Here is a 21,464-nt window from a genome sequence, read left to right on the forward strand (position 1 = left end):
ACATGTAAAACTAACTCCATTCTTACATTTGTGAAACTCATGGACTAAACTTACATAAGCAAGTATGTGGCATTTTGATATGAAAGCAGATAGATGCTGTTAATTATTGAATCATTGGCTTTAGTTGTATGTGATTCTGGAGACAGAAGCACTTAAGCAGGCCAAGGCTAAGCAAACATAAATATATTTTGATTATATGAGATCTAAACTCTGATGCTGGTCAGGTCCTGGACAGATGGTGAAAGCCAAAGCCCACCTGTAACCTAACAGATGTATAATGAGATTAGCAGACTACTAGGAAAGCATGTGTGAGTACAGGGATCTGTCTGACATGGCAAGAACTGACATCTGCAGGCAGCAATGTGATGGGAGTGGGAGAAGAGCTGTCTGGCTGCATCTCCAGTGCCACAGGTGACTCCTGCTCCCTCCTCACAGAGAAGTGGGCTGTAGCATGGGCTAATGCTGGGAAGAGACACACACCCCTTAGCTCCCTGCCTCTGGCATGTACATTGGGCAAGGTGGAGATATTCTGCTTGAAGAATTAGAAAGAGAAGAGGAAGTTGTTATCAAAATAATCTGCCAGGTTTTCCATCATCATTATGGGACTTCATTTAAAGCGTGTTGAGGAACTACTCCTCCAGTCTGAGTCAGAGTCAAGGAGGGACTGTACACTGTTGCCTTTTGTCATCTCTAAACTTATCTAGGCAAAAAGTGTGCTCAGGGGAAGTATGTGCTGTTTGCTCTGTAATTTCAAAAATAAAGCTGGAAGTGTGATGGAGTGAGAAGAATTCCAGCAATAACAGACGTCTAGTAACAGCAAAACAAACCTCTTTGCTTTGAAATAACAAACAGGGCAACAACCCCCAAAAAAGTTCCAGAAAAACAGAACCTCCTTAACATTTCAAAGAGAATGAAGGGTTGGACAAATCAGGAAAAACTAACTTATTCAGGTAAGGTTTCTGCAGGTAAAAGCTGTAACTTTGCTGGGAAGGCTATCAAGATGCTGGACGTTGATTTCATGCATGTCAAACACTAGACATTATGAAAGGCATTGGAAAGTCCCCTCTGTGCATTATCTGAGTCTTACTCAATCCATAGTCTCTCTCGTCTGGGTCACTTTCATGCTTCCTCCATCGGCAGCAGAGGTGTTGAAATATCATTGTCATGTGGCTGAAAATGATCAGAGGTGGTGGGAGAACAGGTCTTTCGTGGAATGTCATGATGAGCTGGTACCTTTGAAACTTCCAGACTTGGTTCGATATAGACTTCACTTCGAAAAATGTGTTGCTAGAAGGCAAGAAGAGGAAAATAATATCAGGCTGAAAATGGTTTGGGGTCCTTTGCCAAAGATGATATGACAGCATTGTAACTAGATACATTTCAATAACACTGGCAAATGTTTCCTTGTCACAAAACCAGGAAGCAGAATAAAAGCGTAAGTTTGTGCCTTGGACACTGTGCGCAGTGATAATCAGCCTTTTTGAAATACCTTATGACTGTAAATATCTGTGCTGTCCAACCCCTGGGTTTTACAACAACCCATTGAGATGGGCAAGTACTTTTACTCTTGTTTTCCCTATTGGGAATGAATGACGCCATAACTGAACCTTATTTGGCTTCTTTGCCCTGGTTCCCATTAGGTGTCTGTCCTTGGAAACGAGCACAATGAGAAAAACTTGGCATTTGCCTTGTTTCCTGGAGACAAGCCTCCTTCCCTCTCCTGCTTACATCCTCAGAAAATGTCTCTCAGCCAAAGCCAAAGCTCAGCATCTCCACAGGCTGTGAACAATGTGCAACCTCCCCAAGTCTACCCTTTGCAATGTGTCACTCACTTGAAAACCGCAATGAGGAGGTTCACCAAAAGGATGTTTGCTACCAAGAGGTAGCAGGCCATGATGGCAGGAACGATCCATGCTCCTGTCTTGCAGGGAGGTAGCTGGATTATTTTGCCGTCTTCTCTGGTTTCATTTTGACCACATGGTGCTGGGAACAAAATTTAAAAACAAAAAAAAATGCAAAATGGGAATGAATCCTATTTTTTCGGTAGTTTTTGCAGAAATGTTTAAATATTTATAATGGCCTGCCTGCCAAGGCAACATCTTCCAAATAACAATGGCATTGATATTCTCCCCTCAGAAGTTTATGCTTGGTATCACAGATTTTACAGGTTGCAGTTCTTCTAATTGTGTGTTATGTGCCATGGGTATCAAGATATTTCTCTCAGGAGACATGCCTGGCGTGAATAAGCTGCCTGTTTGCATACATAATTCAAAGTAACGTGGTAGCCTGGTGGTAATTAGTGGCTGTGAAAATGAAATTATTGAATTGTTTAATCCTACAAAAAAGCTTGCATATTATTTCTTTAACAGTGAAAACCTTGTCTTTTTTTATTGACTGAGAGGGATGTGACAAATAAGGAAAAGTAAGTCCATGAAAGTAAATTACCGAGTAGACATTTATTGCTGTGCACTGCACTGTCTCAAGCTCCTCTAGGACATACTCATAACAACTTTCTGCTATTAAGGACTCTTGACTGCATGCCTAGAAACAGTGGGGGAGATTATCAAGTCTTTACTGTACCAGGTACAGGGACATGTATGCAGCAGAGATGCCACCTGTTTCTTCCACAAATACATTGGAATCAAAATGTTCTTGGTATTAATGTAGAACTGAAGCAAGGGGAGAGAAAATATGGTGAAATACTTTTCCCTGCCTTGTGTTTTAATATGTCTTCATGTGCAGTGATGGGTAATCTGCATTTGCAAGCATAGGTTCAGTTTATGTCTCTCTAGTCCTGGTGGTTCTATGTAGCTCCATAATCAGCTCTTCAAGAAAATAATGGAAGCAGCAGCTTACATATACAAACCATCTTAGTAAATTTTGCACAGCACAACAGCTAGGTCCCCCTCATCTCCATCAAAAATAAGTTTAAGTGAGGAATTTCCAAAGTGCTCAGCACTGGCTCAGTTCCTAGCAATATCAATGAGGGTTTTCTACCGACTTAATGGAAGATGAAGTCTGCTGATGACGTGTAGAATTTCACTGTATGGCAACAAATCCGTATTTCCAGTGCCAACAATTGCATCTTCTCAAATAAGTTCTTCTGAACTTGGTTTACTGAGCTTGACATTCACTTGTGGATGTCTGTACTGGCAATCATATTACATTATGTGTGATTTTGGTACTTTGTTTTGGGCACTACACATAGATCCTAGTCTTTTACACACAGAAATATTGTAGCCATATGCGATACAAGACTACATGACCGCTCCAAAAATATTCATCTCACTGAAAAAGAAACTACACAGTCAAATAAAAGCAACACTGCTTTTTATCAGCTTGTGTTTGGACACAAGTATTGTATTGTGTTTGGACACATAGTGTTACCAGTCCTTCCTATCTACAAAAACACATTTTATTACTGGAGCAGGCTGAGACTAAGCAATTCTTCCTTTCTCATTAAGCATTACTTTGCAGATCATTTCCACACTGCTCCATGAAGCAGTTTCATTTAGATATTGAAAACACTGTCTGTGAGATGCTGTGAGTGAGGGGCTCTCTGTTCTTAGCCTTCACACAGCAGAAACTGCACCATCCAGTATCTCTTGCTATCAGCATTCAGTGTGAAACTTACATCTCTCTTTGTGTGGAAACATTAGCTTGCACATTTATTGAGTCAGATGTGCAGAGTCCAATACAACAAAGTACTAAAACCCATTGTGATTTCCCCAGTGATGGAAGAATCATAGTATCAGTTGAAGAAAAATGTTATCCTTTTTTGTGCTGAAAACAGAACAAATACTATCTTTTCCAGTAATGAGAAAAATTTTGAAAAGCATTTTTCAAACCTTAATAAATGAGATCAAAAACTCAGCTCCAGCTCTGTTTCCAATTCTATTATCCCTTTTTTCCCCCTCTCTTTTAAAAATATAGAATTTAATCTGGAAAAAAAAGTCGGTTAAGAAGAAAAAAATATTTCTCCAGCTCTACTTTTTTACAGCTGGGTAATCTCTGTTGGTTTATGCCACCTAGTGATGGCCAAATTAGATTTCCTATGCAGACATGCTCCCAAAGTCTGTTCTTTACACCCCTTGTGGTTCAGCTTGTCCTGAAGCTTTGCAGTTTTTCTCTTTTGCACGTTCTGTTGTGGGTACAGCTTTTAAATAACATGGGAATACTAATCTCTTGCCTTACTTATAGAGAGCCAAGCCACCATTTAATTGTCACATCTTTAGCTGCATAAGAAAACGTATGACATTGTCCAAAAATGCATTAGTCTGTGTTCCACGGCACATCACTGAACCTCTTCTTTCATCTTTAAACTATGACATTTATTTTCTAAGGTTTTTTTCCCCACTATTAATTAAAGGTGTAGGCCCTACCACACCCCTGAGGAATCTGTGCTGCCCTTCATGTACAACATCATTTGAACATTTTAAATATTTTTGGAGAAATGAAGTAATTTTGTAATACGTTCAGTAATAGATTGTAATATATTTCAAAGCACAATATTAACATATATGCAAACTTGATTCATCTGTTTTACATTATAGCCTTTCTCTAACACAAACCACAGCATACCTAATTCTAGCAAAGTCTTTTACTGAAGCAAATTCTGCTAGCATAAGGATATGCCAGTCTCAGGTAACTGAAAAAGCCAACAACTCTGATACTTACAGGCCATTGGATAAAGTTCAAATATTATGTTCTGAACTTAGGCTTTAGAAAACAGGTTGGAGTTTTAATTTCAATTATACGAATTAACTTCACTCAGCTTGCAAACATTGCATCCTGGCACCTATAGATGTACATAGTTTTTGAATCCTTTGTTTCCTTTTTCACAATCTCTTTCAATGCTTATTTTTCCTTCCTGACTCCCACTTACAGTTTCCTGCTGGGCCTTTCCTGCTGCAAACCTAACCCTTCCTCTTTCCTGTCCAGGAAATAGTTGCAAAAAAACCAACAGTAATTCAAGCCTCTGTGGGCTTCAGGCCTAACATGGAGGCAGAGCTCAGGAAGAATTCGTTTCCCTGCTGTAATTACTGTCATGGAATGGGCACTGCTCACTTTTACTGTGTGTTAGGTGGAGGGCTTGGCAAAGGATGTTTGTGAGTTTCTGCATCACGACTCTTCCCCCAGCTGCACCCTTCCAAAGCAGGTGTAGGAAATAATGAAGAAACAAAAGTGCATAATTGAACAACTCTGCCTCTCAATAGCTTTTTGCCTTTGAAGAAAACTTCTATAAAAACTGATATCACTTTTACTGTACAAGCTAATTTGTTTGAAATCACAAGAAACTGAGGAATGCTTTCCTATGCTCACAGTTCTAAATAAAGTGGAAACAAATAAGTGCAACCAAATAACAATAAACACCTTTTTTTTTTTTTAATTCAAGTCTGGATATTTTTAATGCACTTTAATAATTCTACTTATGAGTATATAGGCACCTTCAAATTTAGACCCACAATGAGCTCAAAGTATGTGAAGGTGTTTTATAATTTCTGAATCAAATGTCTAAGCAATTTTACCAGCTTACCAGGTTGGTAAATATTGAAAACTCTTTCAGCCACCTCCCCCCAACCCCCCCCCCCCCAAAAAAAAAACAAATTAAGTGGCCTTCTTGAAGTTGTTCTCGTCTAAAATCTGTGAAACCCGAATTTCACAAAATTACTCTGTTCCTTAGTAGAAACATTCAGGGAGTTGAACAGTGTCTCATCACTTCAAGAAAGTTTCTTTAAATACAGCATCCTGACCTTCCATGTTGCTTCTCTTCCCAGCCATAGTAAATGTGACTTTGAAGGGTGTCTTCAATCTGCTGGTATTTTAATAATAATTTATATTAAATCCCTGTATTTTCCTGTATTTTTCTTGTTCACTCTAGTGCTTTCTTCCTCCTCCTACTCCCTTCCTTCCCTCATTAAGAAAACAACCAACCAAACAGAATCCAAATCACAACATCAGGAGCACTAGATATGGGAACACTGCTGCAATCCAGCCCAGAGAGACTTTCAAAATACTTTGTAGTCTGCGCAAAAATCTTACTCACTACCTTTGTCTAACAATGTTAAAAGTATTGTCACAGGTATGATTTATTCTGTTTTGTACAGAGCTGCTCTGTTTGTTCTAATTCCAGAATGGTCTGTGCAAATGACAGGCCTCGTAGGAAGCTCCTATTGAGTCATATAAAGCATGTAATCTGTAAGGTCATAAAGAGTTTATGATATAATTTTCATCTGCACTAAGAACTTTTCAAGAATTATAAAACTTAAATCTAAAAGATTAAGAAATTTAAAGAATTCTAAAAATGTTTTTTGAAGTAATTATAGTTTTCTCTGAATTTCATTGAATAGGTAAAACCTCTGTATAATGGTCTCTCATCTTTTGAAATGATTACATTCTGGTTACTTGATATTCCTCCCATACAATTGAATGAGAAAGTGGTCCCATCTTTTTCTTTGGAACTAGGTAGGCTTTTCCAAAACAGAAATAGACTCAAGAAACAAACACAACTCAGACTGATCTTCAGATTCCAGATGGCATCTGAAGTACTGTCAGCTGGTAAGAAAATCCAGATGGAAATCCGACCTGTGAGACACCAGGAAAATCTGAAAAACTTCCCAAAAGACATGTTGACTAACAGCAGGCTCAATTCCTTAGCCTTCTGAGTACAGGAAAATGTGAGCTCTGATGTTCATTGTCTACAGATGACTGCCATTTTCCAAGCTGGCATTTATTTTTTCTATCTACATGTATTTTACCAAAAACCTCATCTTTCCTCTTCAGTATTTTCCTTCTGTATCCACAGTATTCTGGAGGGCCAGATAGTTTTGTAAAGTGGAAACAAAGCTCTTCACAGGTGAAAACTGTGTTATGAATTTTCCTGGCTTAAACTGCCAACACAAGTGCCAAGGTGTGGTGAACCGAGGCAGAGATTTTACAGTGTTTGTGGGAAATGCACTTCTGGACAGGCATTCACTAAAGCAGCTACGTGGCTGGCTGCTGCCCCATGGATCCCACTGGGCAGCACAAGGCTCAGACGGATTAGGAAGAACAGCCTCAAAGTGAGACAGTTGCACATGCCATTGCCAGTTCTCTGATCCAGATTCTCCTTCCTCCCCCAGCTATCACTGGATAATAATATATCTTTATTTAACTACATAATTGATATCAGTCTATTTTTTTTCAATTTATCAAGCTCTTATTATTATTCCTTTCCTGAAATATATTAATTTTTCATTTCCTGACCTTTAAATAATTCATAATTTTGATTAGCTTACTGCCTGCTTTCAGTTCTCTGGTCTAAGCCTTTATCTGAATCCCAATAGCTGCTAACAGGGGTTTTCTAGGCCCAAGTCAAAACTCAGTAGCTCAAGGTGGTTTCAGTCATTATTAATGTTTCACTTGGACAGACATTTTGACTGGTTGGACTTTTCCATGAAGCAGCTAGACTATTCCTTGATCTTTACATACTTCCAAAGACTTTCATGTAACTGCTAAAACTTCCTGAGTAGACAACATGGTATATGTTACCTCCTGTCCGTGCCAGATCAGCTATATAGAATTAGCTGAACAGCTGGATATAGATGTGAGAACAATATAGTCTAATAAATTGTAATTTCACCTCCTTTGTTTGTAGATCATATTCTACTAGCTTCCTGCTCAAAGACTTAGAGGAAGACCATTATAATTGGACTGCGATAGTAAAGTCTGTGTTTTCTAGTTCCCCCTTCCCCAAGCCCATCTGGAGCTGGGCTGTGGACTTAATGGGTCGCTGGGGCTGAAGGAGCAGCAGGAGCCCAGGATATCTCCATTGCTAGCAGAGGTCACTCTTCCATGTATTACTGTCTGTGGTTCCTCCCCCAGCATGTTTTAGGCATATTCAGTTCTCATTTTACTTCTCTTCCTTATCCAAGAATTACTGAAGCTGACCATTCTAGTTCTACATCTTTTTATATGAAGCACCTGCTCAACATGACAAGGCTGTTAGATTTTTAAGTGGCCATATGATGGTGAACCATCAGCTTGAGAGGAACTACTTAGTGGTTTTGCTGGTTTTACAGAGCTAAAAGATTTACTCTCCTTCCCCTCCACTTTACAACTGATTCTTAGTCAGGTATGTATGTAGTAGTTATGGACATCACTGATAATAAACACCACCACTGAATAATGTATTCATAATCCCAGAAGTGAGGATACAATCTGTCCTCACTTGTGAGTAGAAGATGAGATCACATATCGACAGGACACTAATACATACTTCAGCTAACACTTTTCCTTAAAAAATGATATGAATACAGAAATTATGGGTAAAATATGTAAATAGGCAGTGTTTTAGATCAAGGCATTTAGCAGTGTGTTGAAATACAAATCAGAGCAATGGATTGAAAAGGCTGCCAGTTGATGAGATGGATCCAAACATTGTATCTGGTCAGCCTTAATAGAATGCTTCACAAATAACTTAAAAAAAATTAAATAGATAGAAATAATTGTTATTTAAAAAAAGAAAATTAGAAATGTTAGAGTAGCCTACTTTTTTGTACATTTCTCAGATACCAGGATGATTTCCAGGACAGTGGCTCAAATCAACATGCTTTTCCATGATCAGCACTTTTGCTGAAACCCAAGCTTGCTAATAATGTAGCAATATTAAGCACCAAAATATAAACAAAACCACAATGCAACATTTTTTTGGCTAAAATAATACTGATTAAAAAAGAATGCGCTCTAAGCCATCAAGTGAAATTGCAGTTTAGATGTAGCACAACAATTTTAGAACATGCCTATCTTATTTGAGAAAGTACAAACACTGTAGCACTTTAACATGAATACAGTGGCTGATTTAGCTTAGAACAATGTGAAAAATATAAATAGCAGCAAATGTTGAAATTGTGAAAAAAATGTGAGTATACTAGTAAAACCTTCTGGGTGTCCATTGGGTCATTTTGATTGTGTAATGTCATCACCAAGCATTTCTTGTGCTCCCAGTCTATTCTACAGATAACATTTTTGAGACAACTGAGCATCAGACAGACATGACATACTGTACATATTTTGTGCTGGAAGAGTGGCAGATTCTAAGTCCCTGCATCATCTGCCTCTCAGGAAGGAGAAAGTAGGTGCTGCTTTTCATTTTGACTCAGTGACATCATCACTTTTGCTGCAACTACAAGTTTCCCTGACACAGGCAGAGAAACAATATGTCTATATTTAAATCTGGAGCTTAAGTTGCCAGGAATTTTGCTTTCCCTAAGCTCCAGAAATAATTACTCTGCATCTTTTTCGTGATTTAAATGTTGTGCATGTAAATAACATAAATCCTCATGCAAGGGTGTGCAGCCTGCCACCCTATTTTCATACTTAAACACCCTTCAGTTTCTTATGTTTATGGGTTCTAAACTGTAATCAGCCCTTAATAAAAAAACAAAACAATCAAACAAAACACTTTATTCAGCCAATTGCCACGTTTGTTGTACTACGGTGGTTACTTAGTACAATATCAATAAATGGCCACTTGTAGAGGGACAGAGAAAATTCTGCTTTTAGAAGGAAGTTATAGTTTAATGGTACTAACCCTTACCCCTCTAAAATATCCTTTCAGAGCAAGATGAAGTTTTATATCCCCAACTATTATGCCTTTGGAATTAACGAATTTTTAAAAATAAAAGAGAAGGGAAAAGGACAAAAATGAGGGAATTGGGTTAGAAGTGAAACGTAATGAGAAATCTGTGATTATAGGTATTTTCTTACTTCATTGCATGCCATGCTGCCTCTAAAAATCAAGTAGGGAAGAAAGATAAAAACAAGGTTTCATCTGTATCCACAATAATGATTCTGTGCTAGCCAGGAAGAAGAAATTGACATGAAACTGCTGAAATATCTGCTATGGGATATGTATACATCTATCCATCTGAAACTATATTCAATTAGGGGCATTATTTGTGACACAGATATGTTTACTACATTTAATCAGCTCAGGATAAATAAACACCTACCCAATGAATCCTAAGGGGACAATATATTTAATACTGGCTCTTTTCCTGTTTGCATTGGTGTGAGCACAGTCTTGCCTTCTAAAAATAAATGCAGCAATATTCTAAAAATGGATCTAATTATTAGCCCCAAAGAATTGCATCACAGGGTTTAGCTTAAATGTGACACTGAGAAGGTAACAGAGAAACTTCATTGGACTAGATCCCCATGAAGTACAGAAGCTGAAAGGTCTACCCCTCAATTATTAGACACGATGCTCAATATGAAGTTGGATAAAAAGTATTTCGGTCTAAAAAGAAACCAAAGGATGAGAAAAAAAGAAGTGACTTTTTGTGTCCCAGGTATAGTCCCAATTTCATGTTGGATACCTGGAAGGGTATTCTTGCCACTAAGCTGGTAAAAAGGACACACTTATAACCTTCTCTACATGCATGAAAATTTAGCATTACAGATTTCCAGTTACATGATTGCAAAGTGATGCCAGAAGCATGTTCTGAAACTGACACCCCAATATTAGCTGAAAAATTTGCAACCATTTTCTGTGCTGAAGAAGTTCCTCTGTGCAGAGCCATTTATTGAGAAAACACACATGATCTAACAGGACATCATCTGATCAAAGCTGGATACCTGACTTTGGAGTATGAGAATCATAAACTTGCTTACGGTCTATCTGGTCTGCAAACACTTCCCCATAGATCATCCAGTAAGGCATGTAAAAAATGTTTTTCGCCAGCTTCCACGAAGGCTCCTCATTGGGGAAGAGAATTGCCTGTCTTGCCACACCAAAGCTCATCAGAACCACCAACATGATGATGACAAAGTACATCATGTCTATCATCTGAATGTAATGACAGGAAAAGGGAGAGAAAGAGAGAGAGAAAGGACAAGAATTAGAGGAACTTATTTGTCCATATTCCCATTATTATGTGCTGCAAAAAAAGAAAAGGTCTGTAAATCTTAGAAACAGAATTTTCAAAAACAAATTTTGAAAAGCCATTCTCATTTACACATAAAAAAAATATTTTTCCCAGCAGTGAAGTGGTATTATTGTGTCATTTGTGTTAGCCAGTGTTACTTTTAAGAACAATTCAAATGTTATGAATAGGCTTGAACATATAAAGTACCATCTGGTCACACCAGTTGCCTCAACAAGAATATATAGGTTCACTGGAATCAGCAGCCTGGTGTGGGCAAGGGTCGTGAGATGATGTATTGTTTATAGGCACCAAGTGGCAACCGTACATAAGCAAAGGACTGGCATGGATAATTTTATTCACTGGTAGTCATTATCTTGGAGCAAAGGGAGCTGCAACTAACATACGGAGGAACGGGTGGCAGAACAGCCTGTTACTGCAACATAAGGGACACCACGGTGGCAACCAGTGAGAAAGGAAAGCTGCGATACTGGCTGGGCTAAAAATCCTCTTGGTGGGGGAGTCTGACAAATGCCTGAGTGAAAAAACCCAATCAGGTAACAGACAGTGAACTCTGTTCTTCTCTACTGTTGAGGGTCTCATTAGCATATGCCCAAGATTAACTGGCGTTTGCAAACAGTACTCATCCATTGAAAATGCTTCTGAAAAATGTAGGACAACAATCCTACAAGATGCTGAATAGATCTGAAGATTAGAAGAAGCACTGTTCTACAAAAAGCCCTCAAGGGAGCTGAACAATGGGCATCAGGCAGGTACATCAGAGATAACCTAAAGTGAATGTGAAAACAATTGAGAGTCGTGTAAAGTCCCTGGTAAGATCCCTTTAAAACTTATAGATTTGCCAGGTCTTCAGAATTGTTACAACTGAGCTGTTTTTCACAGTTCTGGACAAAACTTTTGTCTCTAGCCAAAAGTCAAGTTAAGAATCCCCTAAACCTTATGATATTTATTCCCTCCCTTCCCATTTATTCTGTCTCAGCCTTCCTTGAAGAGAGGAGTGGAGCCAGCCTGCACCTCGCTCAGCTGCTGGCCTTGGCTCCAGGGGCACCTGCTGCAGCCCAGGGGCAGGGCTGCTCCTGGCAGGAGATGCTGGAGAGGCACCCACCCACCGCAGATGGAACTGGTACTCCTGCAGTGCCTCTTCAATTTTAAAGCAGCCCGAGGCCAAAGTAACAATGGGAGAGTAGGTACCAGAGAAAAAAGTGTTACAGGGCAGCAAAGAGAAAAAGGTACGCTCATGTTTAGAGAGAAGAGCTGTAGGAATGAGGCACCAGCAGAGCAGGGGTCAGATGAGAGAGAATCAGGAAGATGGAAAGAAGGAACTGAGGACAAGTGAAAGAAAAGCAAGGGAAAACAAAATTCTTGAGGTCCATAAAAAAAGCAGGAAAGAAAGGAAAAAAATCTTGGGGATATGAGAGAGGAGAAGAAATGCTTTAAATTATTAAAACCCAGTGAAGTCAATCATCAACATTCCTATTTAATTCAAGGCATTAATCTCTCAAAAATCTTCCTTCAAGAAGAGGAATTTTAGATCATTGTACTGCAGAAAGCATCCTAAAATAGGAAAGCTGAATATTAATATTTAGTTCTCACTGCTTTTAGGGAACAAACCTGATTTCACCTGAAGGTGAAATCTGATTCCTCATTTCTTGTATGATCAAACTTTGTTTCAAATGGCAATCTATAACTTGATATGATGTAATGTAATAACTATTTTAAAATGTCTTGCAAAAATATAAACAAAATGAGTCCTTTGAGGAAATTTAAGACAATGTCTTAAATGTTTCAAGCGTGATCAGGAATCACACAGGTGTGATCATGCAAGAAATAAAATTTTTTAGTGCTGTTCTCTATTCAAGATGCACATTATTTTTCTCCTAGTTCAGTTTGGTATCTTCTAACTCTTCTAACTTCTATCTCTCAGTAACTAGTCTGAAATACAATGAAATATATGGACAAGTTTTCACTGGTTTTAAGGAGCATTATGTCCCGTCCTTTGGCCTGTGGTGTCAAATTACAATTGCTGTTTTAGCACGGCAGTGGATACTTTAACCATTCTGAAGAGCTCGTCAGCCACCTGTTTAAAAAAGTGATAAACCACAGTTTTTTTGGGGTACAATCTCATGAAGAAGTTGGCTGTATTTTGACTTCTGTATCTGCAAAAAGGCTAAGAAAATGCAGATATTTCTACACATTAAAGGAACTGATATACCTCTGACTCTCTTGATATTCCACAGTAATTTCATTTCATTCCTGAAATTTCCTAAAGGAAATGAAATCCATCACTGTGAAGAAATCAGAAAAGCATAAGCATATTCTGTTACTGAAATCAGTAGATAATAATAAGCTTGGCCATTCAGTTTCCTCCCTGTATCTTCATCTTTGCTTTAACCTGCTGCTTTTAAACCACTCAAGCCCATTCCTGCTCCTTGCTTAAATTAACTTGCATATTTGTTCAGAGTGGCCAGACGTAAAACTGATTACAGCTATTTCGTTGACTGCAGTGTAGAGGGAGGTGAAGAGAAGCTCCTCAACACTGGAAAGACAGAAATAGCCATCCTTTTCCTCCTGAGTCTAAAACTTACAATAGAAGCTCAAGAAAAACGTCTCAGGCATTAAATATGGTCTGTTGAGGACCTCAGTAGCTGTGATGTGCTTGCTCTATAGAAATATGTATAACCAGCTTGATGGCCTTCATAGTGCTGAACTGAACTTTCAACACCATTTGGAAGACAGAACACAAGGAGGTAGAGGGACACGTGATTTAAACGAAAATACACAAGAGAGCGCATGGAGCAGTCTGGAGCCAGCAGGTGCAAATCCCAGGGAGTGCATGAGCTGGACATGAGTTGCACAAGAGAGTAAGCTCGTCAGAAAATACATGTGATATCTGTGTAACTCAAACTGGTTGTGCATTGTATATTTGGGCAAAGGGATGTGTCAGAGTGGCTGGAAGTGAAAGGAAAGTTGGACAAATTATGAAAATCAAGCAACAGGAGGCACAAAATAGAAGAATGTGCCTCTTTTAACTACTGCCTAGAGCTTCAGAACAATTTGGCAGCTAAATTCAACACCCTTTAATGAAGGTACTGAGCCCACAGAGACTAGTGATTTTCCTGCATTTGTTTTCCACAGAAAGTGGAGTGAGGTTTGATTTGTTGTACACATGTGAAAGTGACAAAAGAACGAAAATGCTGTTAATTTCAATCACTTCCTTTCTGTGTGACCTTGAAGAAAAATAAATAACTCTTCATACTGCTAGTGGAGTTGGGCTGCTATCAGCCATCTGTAACACTGACTACTGGAAGTTTGTTATACCTGGCCCCTCTATTATTGAACTGTTTCTCACACTGCCTGTGTTTGCATCACAGTTCTGAAACTTTTACTACATGTGGCTGTGAAAAATAAAGCAGAGTAGAAGGGTAGTTGTTTTTTCAGAAGTTTTATACACTGTGTATTGTGTGAGCCCCAGTGACCACCAGATCCACTGTCAGAAAGAGAGTGCAAATGTGGCAGGAAAGAAACCTGCTAAGGCAGTGTTTTCCCATTGATCTGCATTCCTTTCTCTGATCCTGCCATCTTTTTGCAACAACCTCCAACAAGAACTGCTGAGTATTTTCACTCTGGATCTCTGAAAAACCTCATGTCAACCTCCTATAGGCTTTCTTGAAGGAAGGGCACTTCAAATCCCTTTTCCAGGACATAAAAATTCAACCATCACGTTCATGTTTTCCCTCAATCTCTCTCCCTCAGTTGGTTTCCACCAAGCTGTTCTTTCTTTGTCAAACCCACCACTGTGGGCCCGCATAGAAAGCTGGTAAATTGAGGGGCTAAGAAAATGGTTGCCTGTTGGGCAGAGTGTGTAACTGGGTGTATATTTTGCATTTCAGTTTTATATCTCACTGAGCCTGTTGTGACTAGTGTATTATCAAGGCGATATTGTAGTCCATGCACTGATGCATGTGCCCTTTTCTTGTGATGGTGAGGATGCATGAAGGTTTTCTTTAAGGACCATTTTTAGATAAATACAACAGACAGCCTGTTTGGACTTGGTGATTATTGTCACATAGGAGACAGACAGCAGTTGTATTTCATCTGGAGGAGTTAATATTCAGTTTACTTTTTTTTTGTTTTTACTTAAAGCCAGCTTCAAGGGGCTTTAACCTACTTAGAAAACCCCAGATCTTAAACCCCAAAATGCATGAAAGGGACATGATTTACACAAGAGAAGCTGGATACTGCATGTGAAACATGAACACATGTATTAGCTATGTGTGCAGGTATCCAAATATTAGGGAAGTGTGCATATGCATCTCTAAATCCATCCATTTTTTAAATTAAAACAAGCAAAATGCTGCCTAATTGCAACATTTCAATTGAAACATGAAAATGAAAAATTGAAAAAAATCAAAAGTCGAGCATGTGGAAACAAATCTCTCTCGATTCCTCGTGCATGCATTTACTATTACACAAGCTATTAATATTGCTGCTATGGTGTGTACAATTGATGTGGCCAGGGCACAGAGGTTGCACTTATGCAAATGGATTTCTCATCTCGCAAGGACACACCTGAACTGAAATGATGGAAAAGCATGTGGATATGGATCAAACCATAGAAAGGTCAATCTTAACCCTAACATTATAGTTTTGAGCACACCATGACTATTACAACGCATTGAGAGCCTCAGAGTACTACACACTAGATCAATTTTTTTTTTACCTTAACAAACCACCTTCTTTTATAATCACCAAATCTCCTTTGTACTTTCTGCAAGTGAGCCGCAGAGGGGTGTAGGGTGGCTCTGCTGTTGAAGAGGGATCTCAGAGAAAGACAAACAATATACCACCTAACAGAACAGGAAAAATCTAATCCTCGATTCTGCAGGTTTTGATTCAATAAAGCACTGACTTCTAGCCTAAGTGAAAACACTGATGTGTAAAAAATCCACAGGCAAATCTGCAGCAACGACCCTGGCTAAGGACACTGGGCCAAGAGCAGGCTGTCAAACAGAAGAGGCTGGCCACCTCCTCTTACCATCTTGCCGATCATCATGACGTAGGGCCCCAGGTACTTGTTCACACCGAAGATGTCCAGCAGCCGGATGTACCAGTAGATGATGTTGACGCAGTAGATGACGCGCCCGTCGCTGCGGAGGGGCAGGTCCTGCAGGCGGAGAACCATCCCAACAGAGAACAGGAGGATAGCTATGAGGTCCGTGACATTCCAGTACTCCTGCAGCCAAACTTTGACTTTTTGCAGCAGTTTCCCAGGCTCTGACATGAGGATCTGGAGGACAGAGGAAATGGAGAGGAACTGAGCTGTCTTAAAGTTGAAGAAATCTGTAGTAAGCAGATAGATATATACCACACAGGCCAAAAGCAAAGCTGATAGATGACTATCATCCAAATATCTCAGGTACTCTTCATTTTTTTCCTCCAAAATCTTCAGTTTCAACCATTCTTAAAATCATACTACATGCAAGATACTTTAAAGGACAGAGTGATCACTCAGTCTAAAACTGTCATGAAATCAGAATATATGTATGTATTTCTGTTTTTTAAATGTATTAATCCTACTTAGAGTCTTGGAACAGAGGGTAAAATACTGAAAGATTATTTTAATCAGAAAATTCACATTTAAAGAAGCTATAGATTTTAAGAAAGTTACATTAAAATGTGTATCAAATGACCAAGAAATCATGAATAACCATAAACCTCTGCATCAGAAAGTAAATACAGAGAGATACTAGATACTACTTGGGCCTGGTTTTGGAAATTAAGTTCCACAGCCAAGAATAAAGGTCACAAAAAGCCCCCTTAACTTTTGAATTTATTGTCATTCTGCTCGCAAGATCATTTGTGAAACTTGATTGTTTTCCCAAATGACTCTTAAAACTATTATTCAAGTCATCTCCATGAATAAGTCCTATCTTTTAGTGAGTTAGCAAGCTGTTGCTTTTAATTTTCTATATTTAGCCCAAGAACATTTGAGCAAACTCGTAAGTTCCTCAAAGAAGATGAATGTCATTCATGTAACTTGTTTTTAGAATGAACTTTAGGCTCATCCGTGAACAATTCCAACATCTGCTTAGAAATCAATTGTGGGAAATGTTCTTGGTAAACTTTTGTGGAAAGGACAGTTTGGGGTGAATGATTAGACAAAAACCAGCTCACACAACTCCTGTCTGCAATCTCCCACCTGCTGAGCCAGCAGTGCGTTACCTGCATCAGTGTTGCAGAGTCCTTGTGTGGCTACTGCCACTGCTTTCTCTTCTCTTTTGCTGAATGATGTATACTCATGGGCCACTCAAGCAGTGTCTTTTTCTCTCTTCCTTTTATTTATAACATAGCATTTACCAAACAGTGTCAGAAACCCATCTTTGAAACCTGAGTGTTGTGAGTCCCTTTTTAGTCTAGTCCTCCACTGGCTTCAGAATGCACAAACATAACTGGTAACAGATTCAGCCCAGGGGTACAAATGTGCTATTTCAGCTGAGGTCAATGAGACTTCCATTCACTCACATTAGGGCTGAATTGAGCCTCTGGTGTCACTGTGGAATAAGTGCACCTTTGGCTAAGTGAAAGAGGAGAGCGTTAGGTGGGAGAGACCATGAGGGGCAGGGTTAACAGAGCCACTTACCTTATAGACTGAGTGCTACCTTAAACGTTCTATACGTCTGTTTTTGCATCCTTAGGGGGATGCACACTATTGCTTGACAAATTAATGAAAATTTTCAAGAGCCACATTTTAAGGAATTTAGCTGACCTTTAAGATTTGTCAGAAGATCACCCTGCTACTTGTGAATGCTATTAAACGAGCATCACACTGAAATTTTAACATAGAAATTTTGTGGGAGAAGAAGGAAATAAGGAAAGAAAGACAAGGAAAGAAGGAAAGAGAGAAAGAGAGAGAAAGACAGAAAGAGAAGAAGAAAAAGAAACTGTTAATTTTAAAATTAAAGAAGATAGATCTTTCTTCTTGTTTTTTTTTAACAGTCCATCTGCCTCTCTGAAAAAAGATGCAATTTTATGATAAGCTCATTCATAACAATGTACACTGAGAAAAAGAATAATAACAGATATTAAAATGAAAAAAAAAAACCTCAAAATCCATGCTTATTCCTTTTTCATTCCTAGTTGTCTAGGGAGACTTTACCTCTCTCATTTTTTCTATTCCCAGAGTGAAAATGTATGAGATGACAATCCACTCCTGAATAGATGGCCAGCGATCCATCTTCACCAACACAATGTAGTTGAACAGCATCAAGTAGCCTATGTAGGCCAGCTGTAAAGAAAAAAAGTCAGTTGTCATTATCTATGTTTCTTGGATATGATTTGATATTCCCGATTCTGCTACAACCAGGGTTTCACCGGCAAAGGAAAAATAAGACTGTCCTGGGTTGTCTGAAAAAGCTCATATTAAGTCACATGCTGTATGAAATCTGCAAAAACATGCATGTATCTCCAGCTATACCTGTCTCCTCAAAAAAGCTTTATTAATGCAGTTCTCTTGGATCATCCATCCCACAGTGATGGCAATTCTAATACCACTGTCTCAACTACATAATAAAGTAAGGTATCTATCTCCGTCATCTACTTCCAAAAGCATTTAGTCCTCTAAACCTCTCCTTGTTTTTTCCCCCTGCCATTCACCTAATCTGGGCTGAGTCTGACATTCTGAGTCCAGATTTGAGACATCATTAGAGACTTTCTTACCCAGTGTAGCACTGAATAATCTATAGCATATATCCTCCCCAAAACACTACTACTCCTACTCACACTGCTGCAGCCAGGAGCTGGGCATAGCCATGCATTCATCTGCCTTATAATTTTTGCAAATTTTTAAGTATGAATGTTTTTCTTTTCCTTTCCAATATATTCACCTTCCAGGTTAATTTTTGATCCAGATGAAAGTGTGAATTCAGTTTTAAATTTCGTTTTCTTTGTTTTTCTGTATGTTGAATGTAATTAAATGGTCTGCCAAAAAAAGGTCAGGCAAATTGCATCATGAAGTTAATAAAGTTCAGGGAAACCCAAGTGTCATTCTGGAGCATAGGTTGTAGCAAGGTTTCCACTCTGGCTTGTGGAGGCCAGAATCCAACTGCCTGTCTACTTTGCCTGTCAAACAGCAGCCCTATAAGAAAATGCATCTTAAGGCTAAATATAAGTCAGAGAAAAGATGACTCAGTTCTGTGCACGAACATTTAGTCATTGTGACAGAAAGCTGTAATACATACATCTATATTTACATTCAATTTCTATCTCTCAACTGTCTGTTACTCACTGTTGCGTACATGGGATCACATGTAAGCTGAAACAACCACAGAGGGCCTTGAGACTTTTGGGTAGGATTCCGTTCTGCTCATCACAGAATAGAGTTTATAGTCCTATTGTATTTGTTAGAGAACGTCACTTCCACTCTTTGTAAAAGCCACAGGACTGTGGCTTTTACATAACTATCAGTACAGAGGAACCAGACTGCTGAAGCATTACTTCTCATCTGCATAAAACAGAGGAGGAAATGATCTCATTTGTGATTCAGTTTGTGAGGGATAATGGATTGCAATGCGCAAGTCTAGAGGCTGCTCTTCCCTTACCACTCCTAAAGGAAAAGGAGAGCAATGTTGATGTAGACCAGCACTTAGGGTGACCCTGGAGTTGATGCCTTGAGGAGCTGGAACAGAGGCTACACAGAGAATTAAGGAGAATAAAATGAGTATTTATTGTGAGGCCTACGAAAGGCCTACAAAAGCCACAGCCCAGCAATACAAGTGCCACAGTCGTGGCCCCTGCCCGGATGGCTCCAAGATGGAAGGAAAGGAGGGGGTTGGTCACAAAATCTCACACTTTTCTAGGTTCTGGTTAATTTGCATGAACCCATCCTCCACCTTTCCACGTAGTTTGTGCTTAGGGCCTGAAGTTCAGAGAAACTGTCCTTGAGTTCTTAACTAGAATAGGACTGTTTTGTCTTCATCACCCTAACACATCAGAAAAGCATATCCAAGGAGAGTAGGAAAACTTAAAACTAAAGGCATCAGAGTCAGCAGAACCTCTGTTTGGGCAGGAAGAACTGAATACACACCTCCCTAAAGGAAATTGCACCTTCTAATACTGAGCAAAAACACTGTTACTTAACCCTCCTCTTAGACCTTATCGATTAGTAATTATTAGGAAATCCACTCTGATCTGCTTCAGCAGCCTTTGGTGAGCACCTGCAATCAGTATGGCAAAAGAATAAGGACACTGAGGTTTCAAAAGTGACAGAAACTGCAGGAATCGAACTGTAACTACGGGGTTTTGCTTCTTCCTGGATTTTCTTTTGAAACACTGACTTTTTCTGGTTTTAGTTTTGGCAGGTTTCTTTATGTCAATTTAAACTTACTCAAAATTGCAAAACATTTTTTTTTTTTGACAAAAGAGAAAAGAATCTTGATTTGTGAGTAAAATTATACTGAAATGTCTCCACTTTAACCCAAGAAACACAGCCCTTCAGATAGTGAATGACATCCTCCTTCTCCCTCCCCACATTTATAATTTGCTCTCACCTTCCAGGAGGCTACACTGATACAACGCTATGGTCATACTTCAGTGCAGCTGTTAGTGCTGGTACTCAAGATCCTTTAAAAGGGCTGCTAGAGAAGTAGCTGAACCCTGCCTTTTCTTGCTTTTACCTGCCTTGACAAAGAGCTAGCAGCTGCCATTGTCACTGTTGAGGGTAGTACTTAAGGAAACTAAGGAAAGGAGTGCCTGCTAAGAAGTTTTAAGGGTGGATTGCACCCAGGCCTTCTATGGATGGAGACCTACTCTACAGAAGACACTGGAATACTCATTGTGGTAGAGTACAAACCTGGAAATTGTACAAACAGGTTACTGCTTCAAGAAGAAGGTCACCCTCCTCTTTTCTGAATGATTGCAATAATTAAATGATCATAAACTGAAGTGGTCCCAAAATGCAAAACTTAGGGCAAAGCTCTTTTAAAGATTAAAAAATGTTAAAAAATTAAAGATTTTAAAGATTAAAGAATGTTTAAAAGATGACTTTTACTTGGGGCTCAATTCCTTTGCAGCTTTACTCTTCAGAAGAGATAGAAATGTGGCCTCTTGGTCCCTGCTAATATCTCAGTTAATGCTAGTAGCAGTGGTGCCTAAAGATTTTGCTTTTTATGTATTTTTCATCTATTTATAACTTTTTCAGACTACTATTAAATAGTTCTACTGTTCTTAGAATTTTTGCTACCGTTTCTCTTAGATTTCAGAGTAGTAAGCTAACCTTCTAGCACATTCCTGAAATACTGTTTTATTCTTAAGAAGAAGAAGCCTGACAAGGAGCAGGCTTCTGTTTTCCAGTCAGAATCTGAGGAGATACAATATGAAATGGGGCAAAGAAGCCCTAGACCAATTCCGGACAGTACCCGGGAAAAATAACCTAACCACCTCTTCTTCTAATTGGACAGTATTTGTTAGTTATGCTAATTTGTCAAACTGATAAAAATTGTAGAAATCCAATGCCATATGAGCACATCACCACCAGGATACCTA

General features: G+C 38.9%; 1 protein-coding gene across 4 annotated transcripts in view; it reads right to left on the bottom strand.

The window, feature by feature from the left end:
• The window catches only part of TRPM3 (transient receptor potential cation channel subfamily M member 3), a 266,083-nt gene that overhangs the window by 15,507 nt on the left and 229,112 nt on the right, over window positions 1-21,464 (bottom strand). For all 4 annotated transcript variants that reach the window (XM_088156004.1, XM_088156006.1, XM_088156003.1 and 1 more), the window contains 5 exons: window positions 18,082-18,210; window positions 15,961-16,212; window positions 10,654-10,828; window positions 1,833-1,983; window positions 1,088-1,287 (listed from right to left, as the gene is read on the bottom strand). In XM_088156004.1, the coding sequence (XP_088012130.1) occupies window positions 1,088-1,287; window positions 1,833-1,983; window positions 10,654-10,828; window positions 15,961-16,212; window positions 18,082-18,210 (907 nt within the window). The remainder of the gene's footprint in view (window positions 1-1,087; window positions 1,288-1,832; window positions 1,984-10,653; window positions 10,829-15,960; window positions 16,213-18,081; window positions 18,211-21,464) is intronic.

The sequence above is a fragment of the Sturnus vulgaris genome, chromosome Z (genome assembly GCF_052056855.1).
Source record: "Sturnus vulgaris isolate bStuVul1 chromosome Z, bStuVul1.hap1, whole genome shotgun sequence".
In the NCBI taxonomy this organism is placed as follows: Eukaryota; Metazoa; Chordata; class Aves; order Passeriformes; family Sturnidae; genus Sturnus; species Sturnus vulgaris.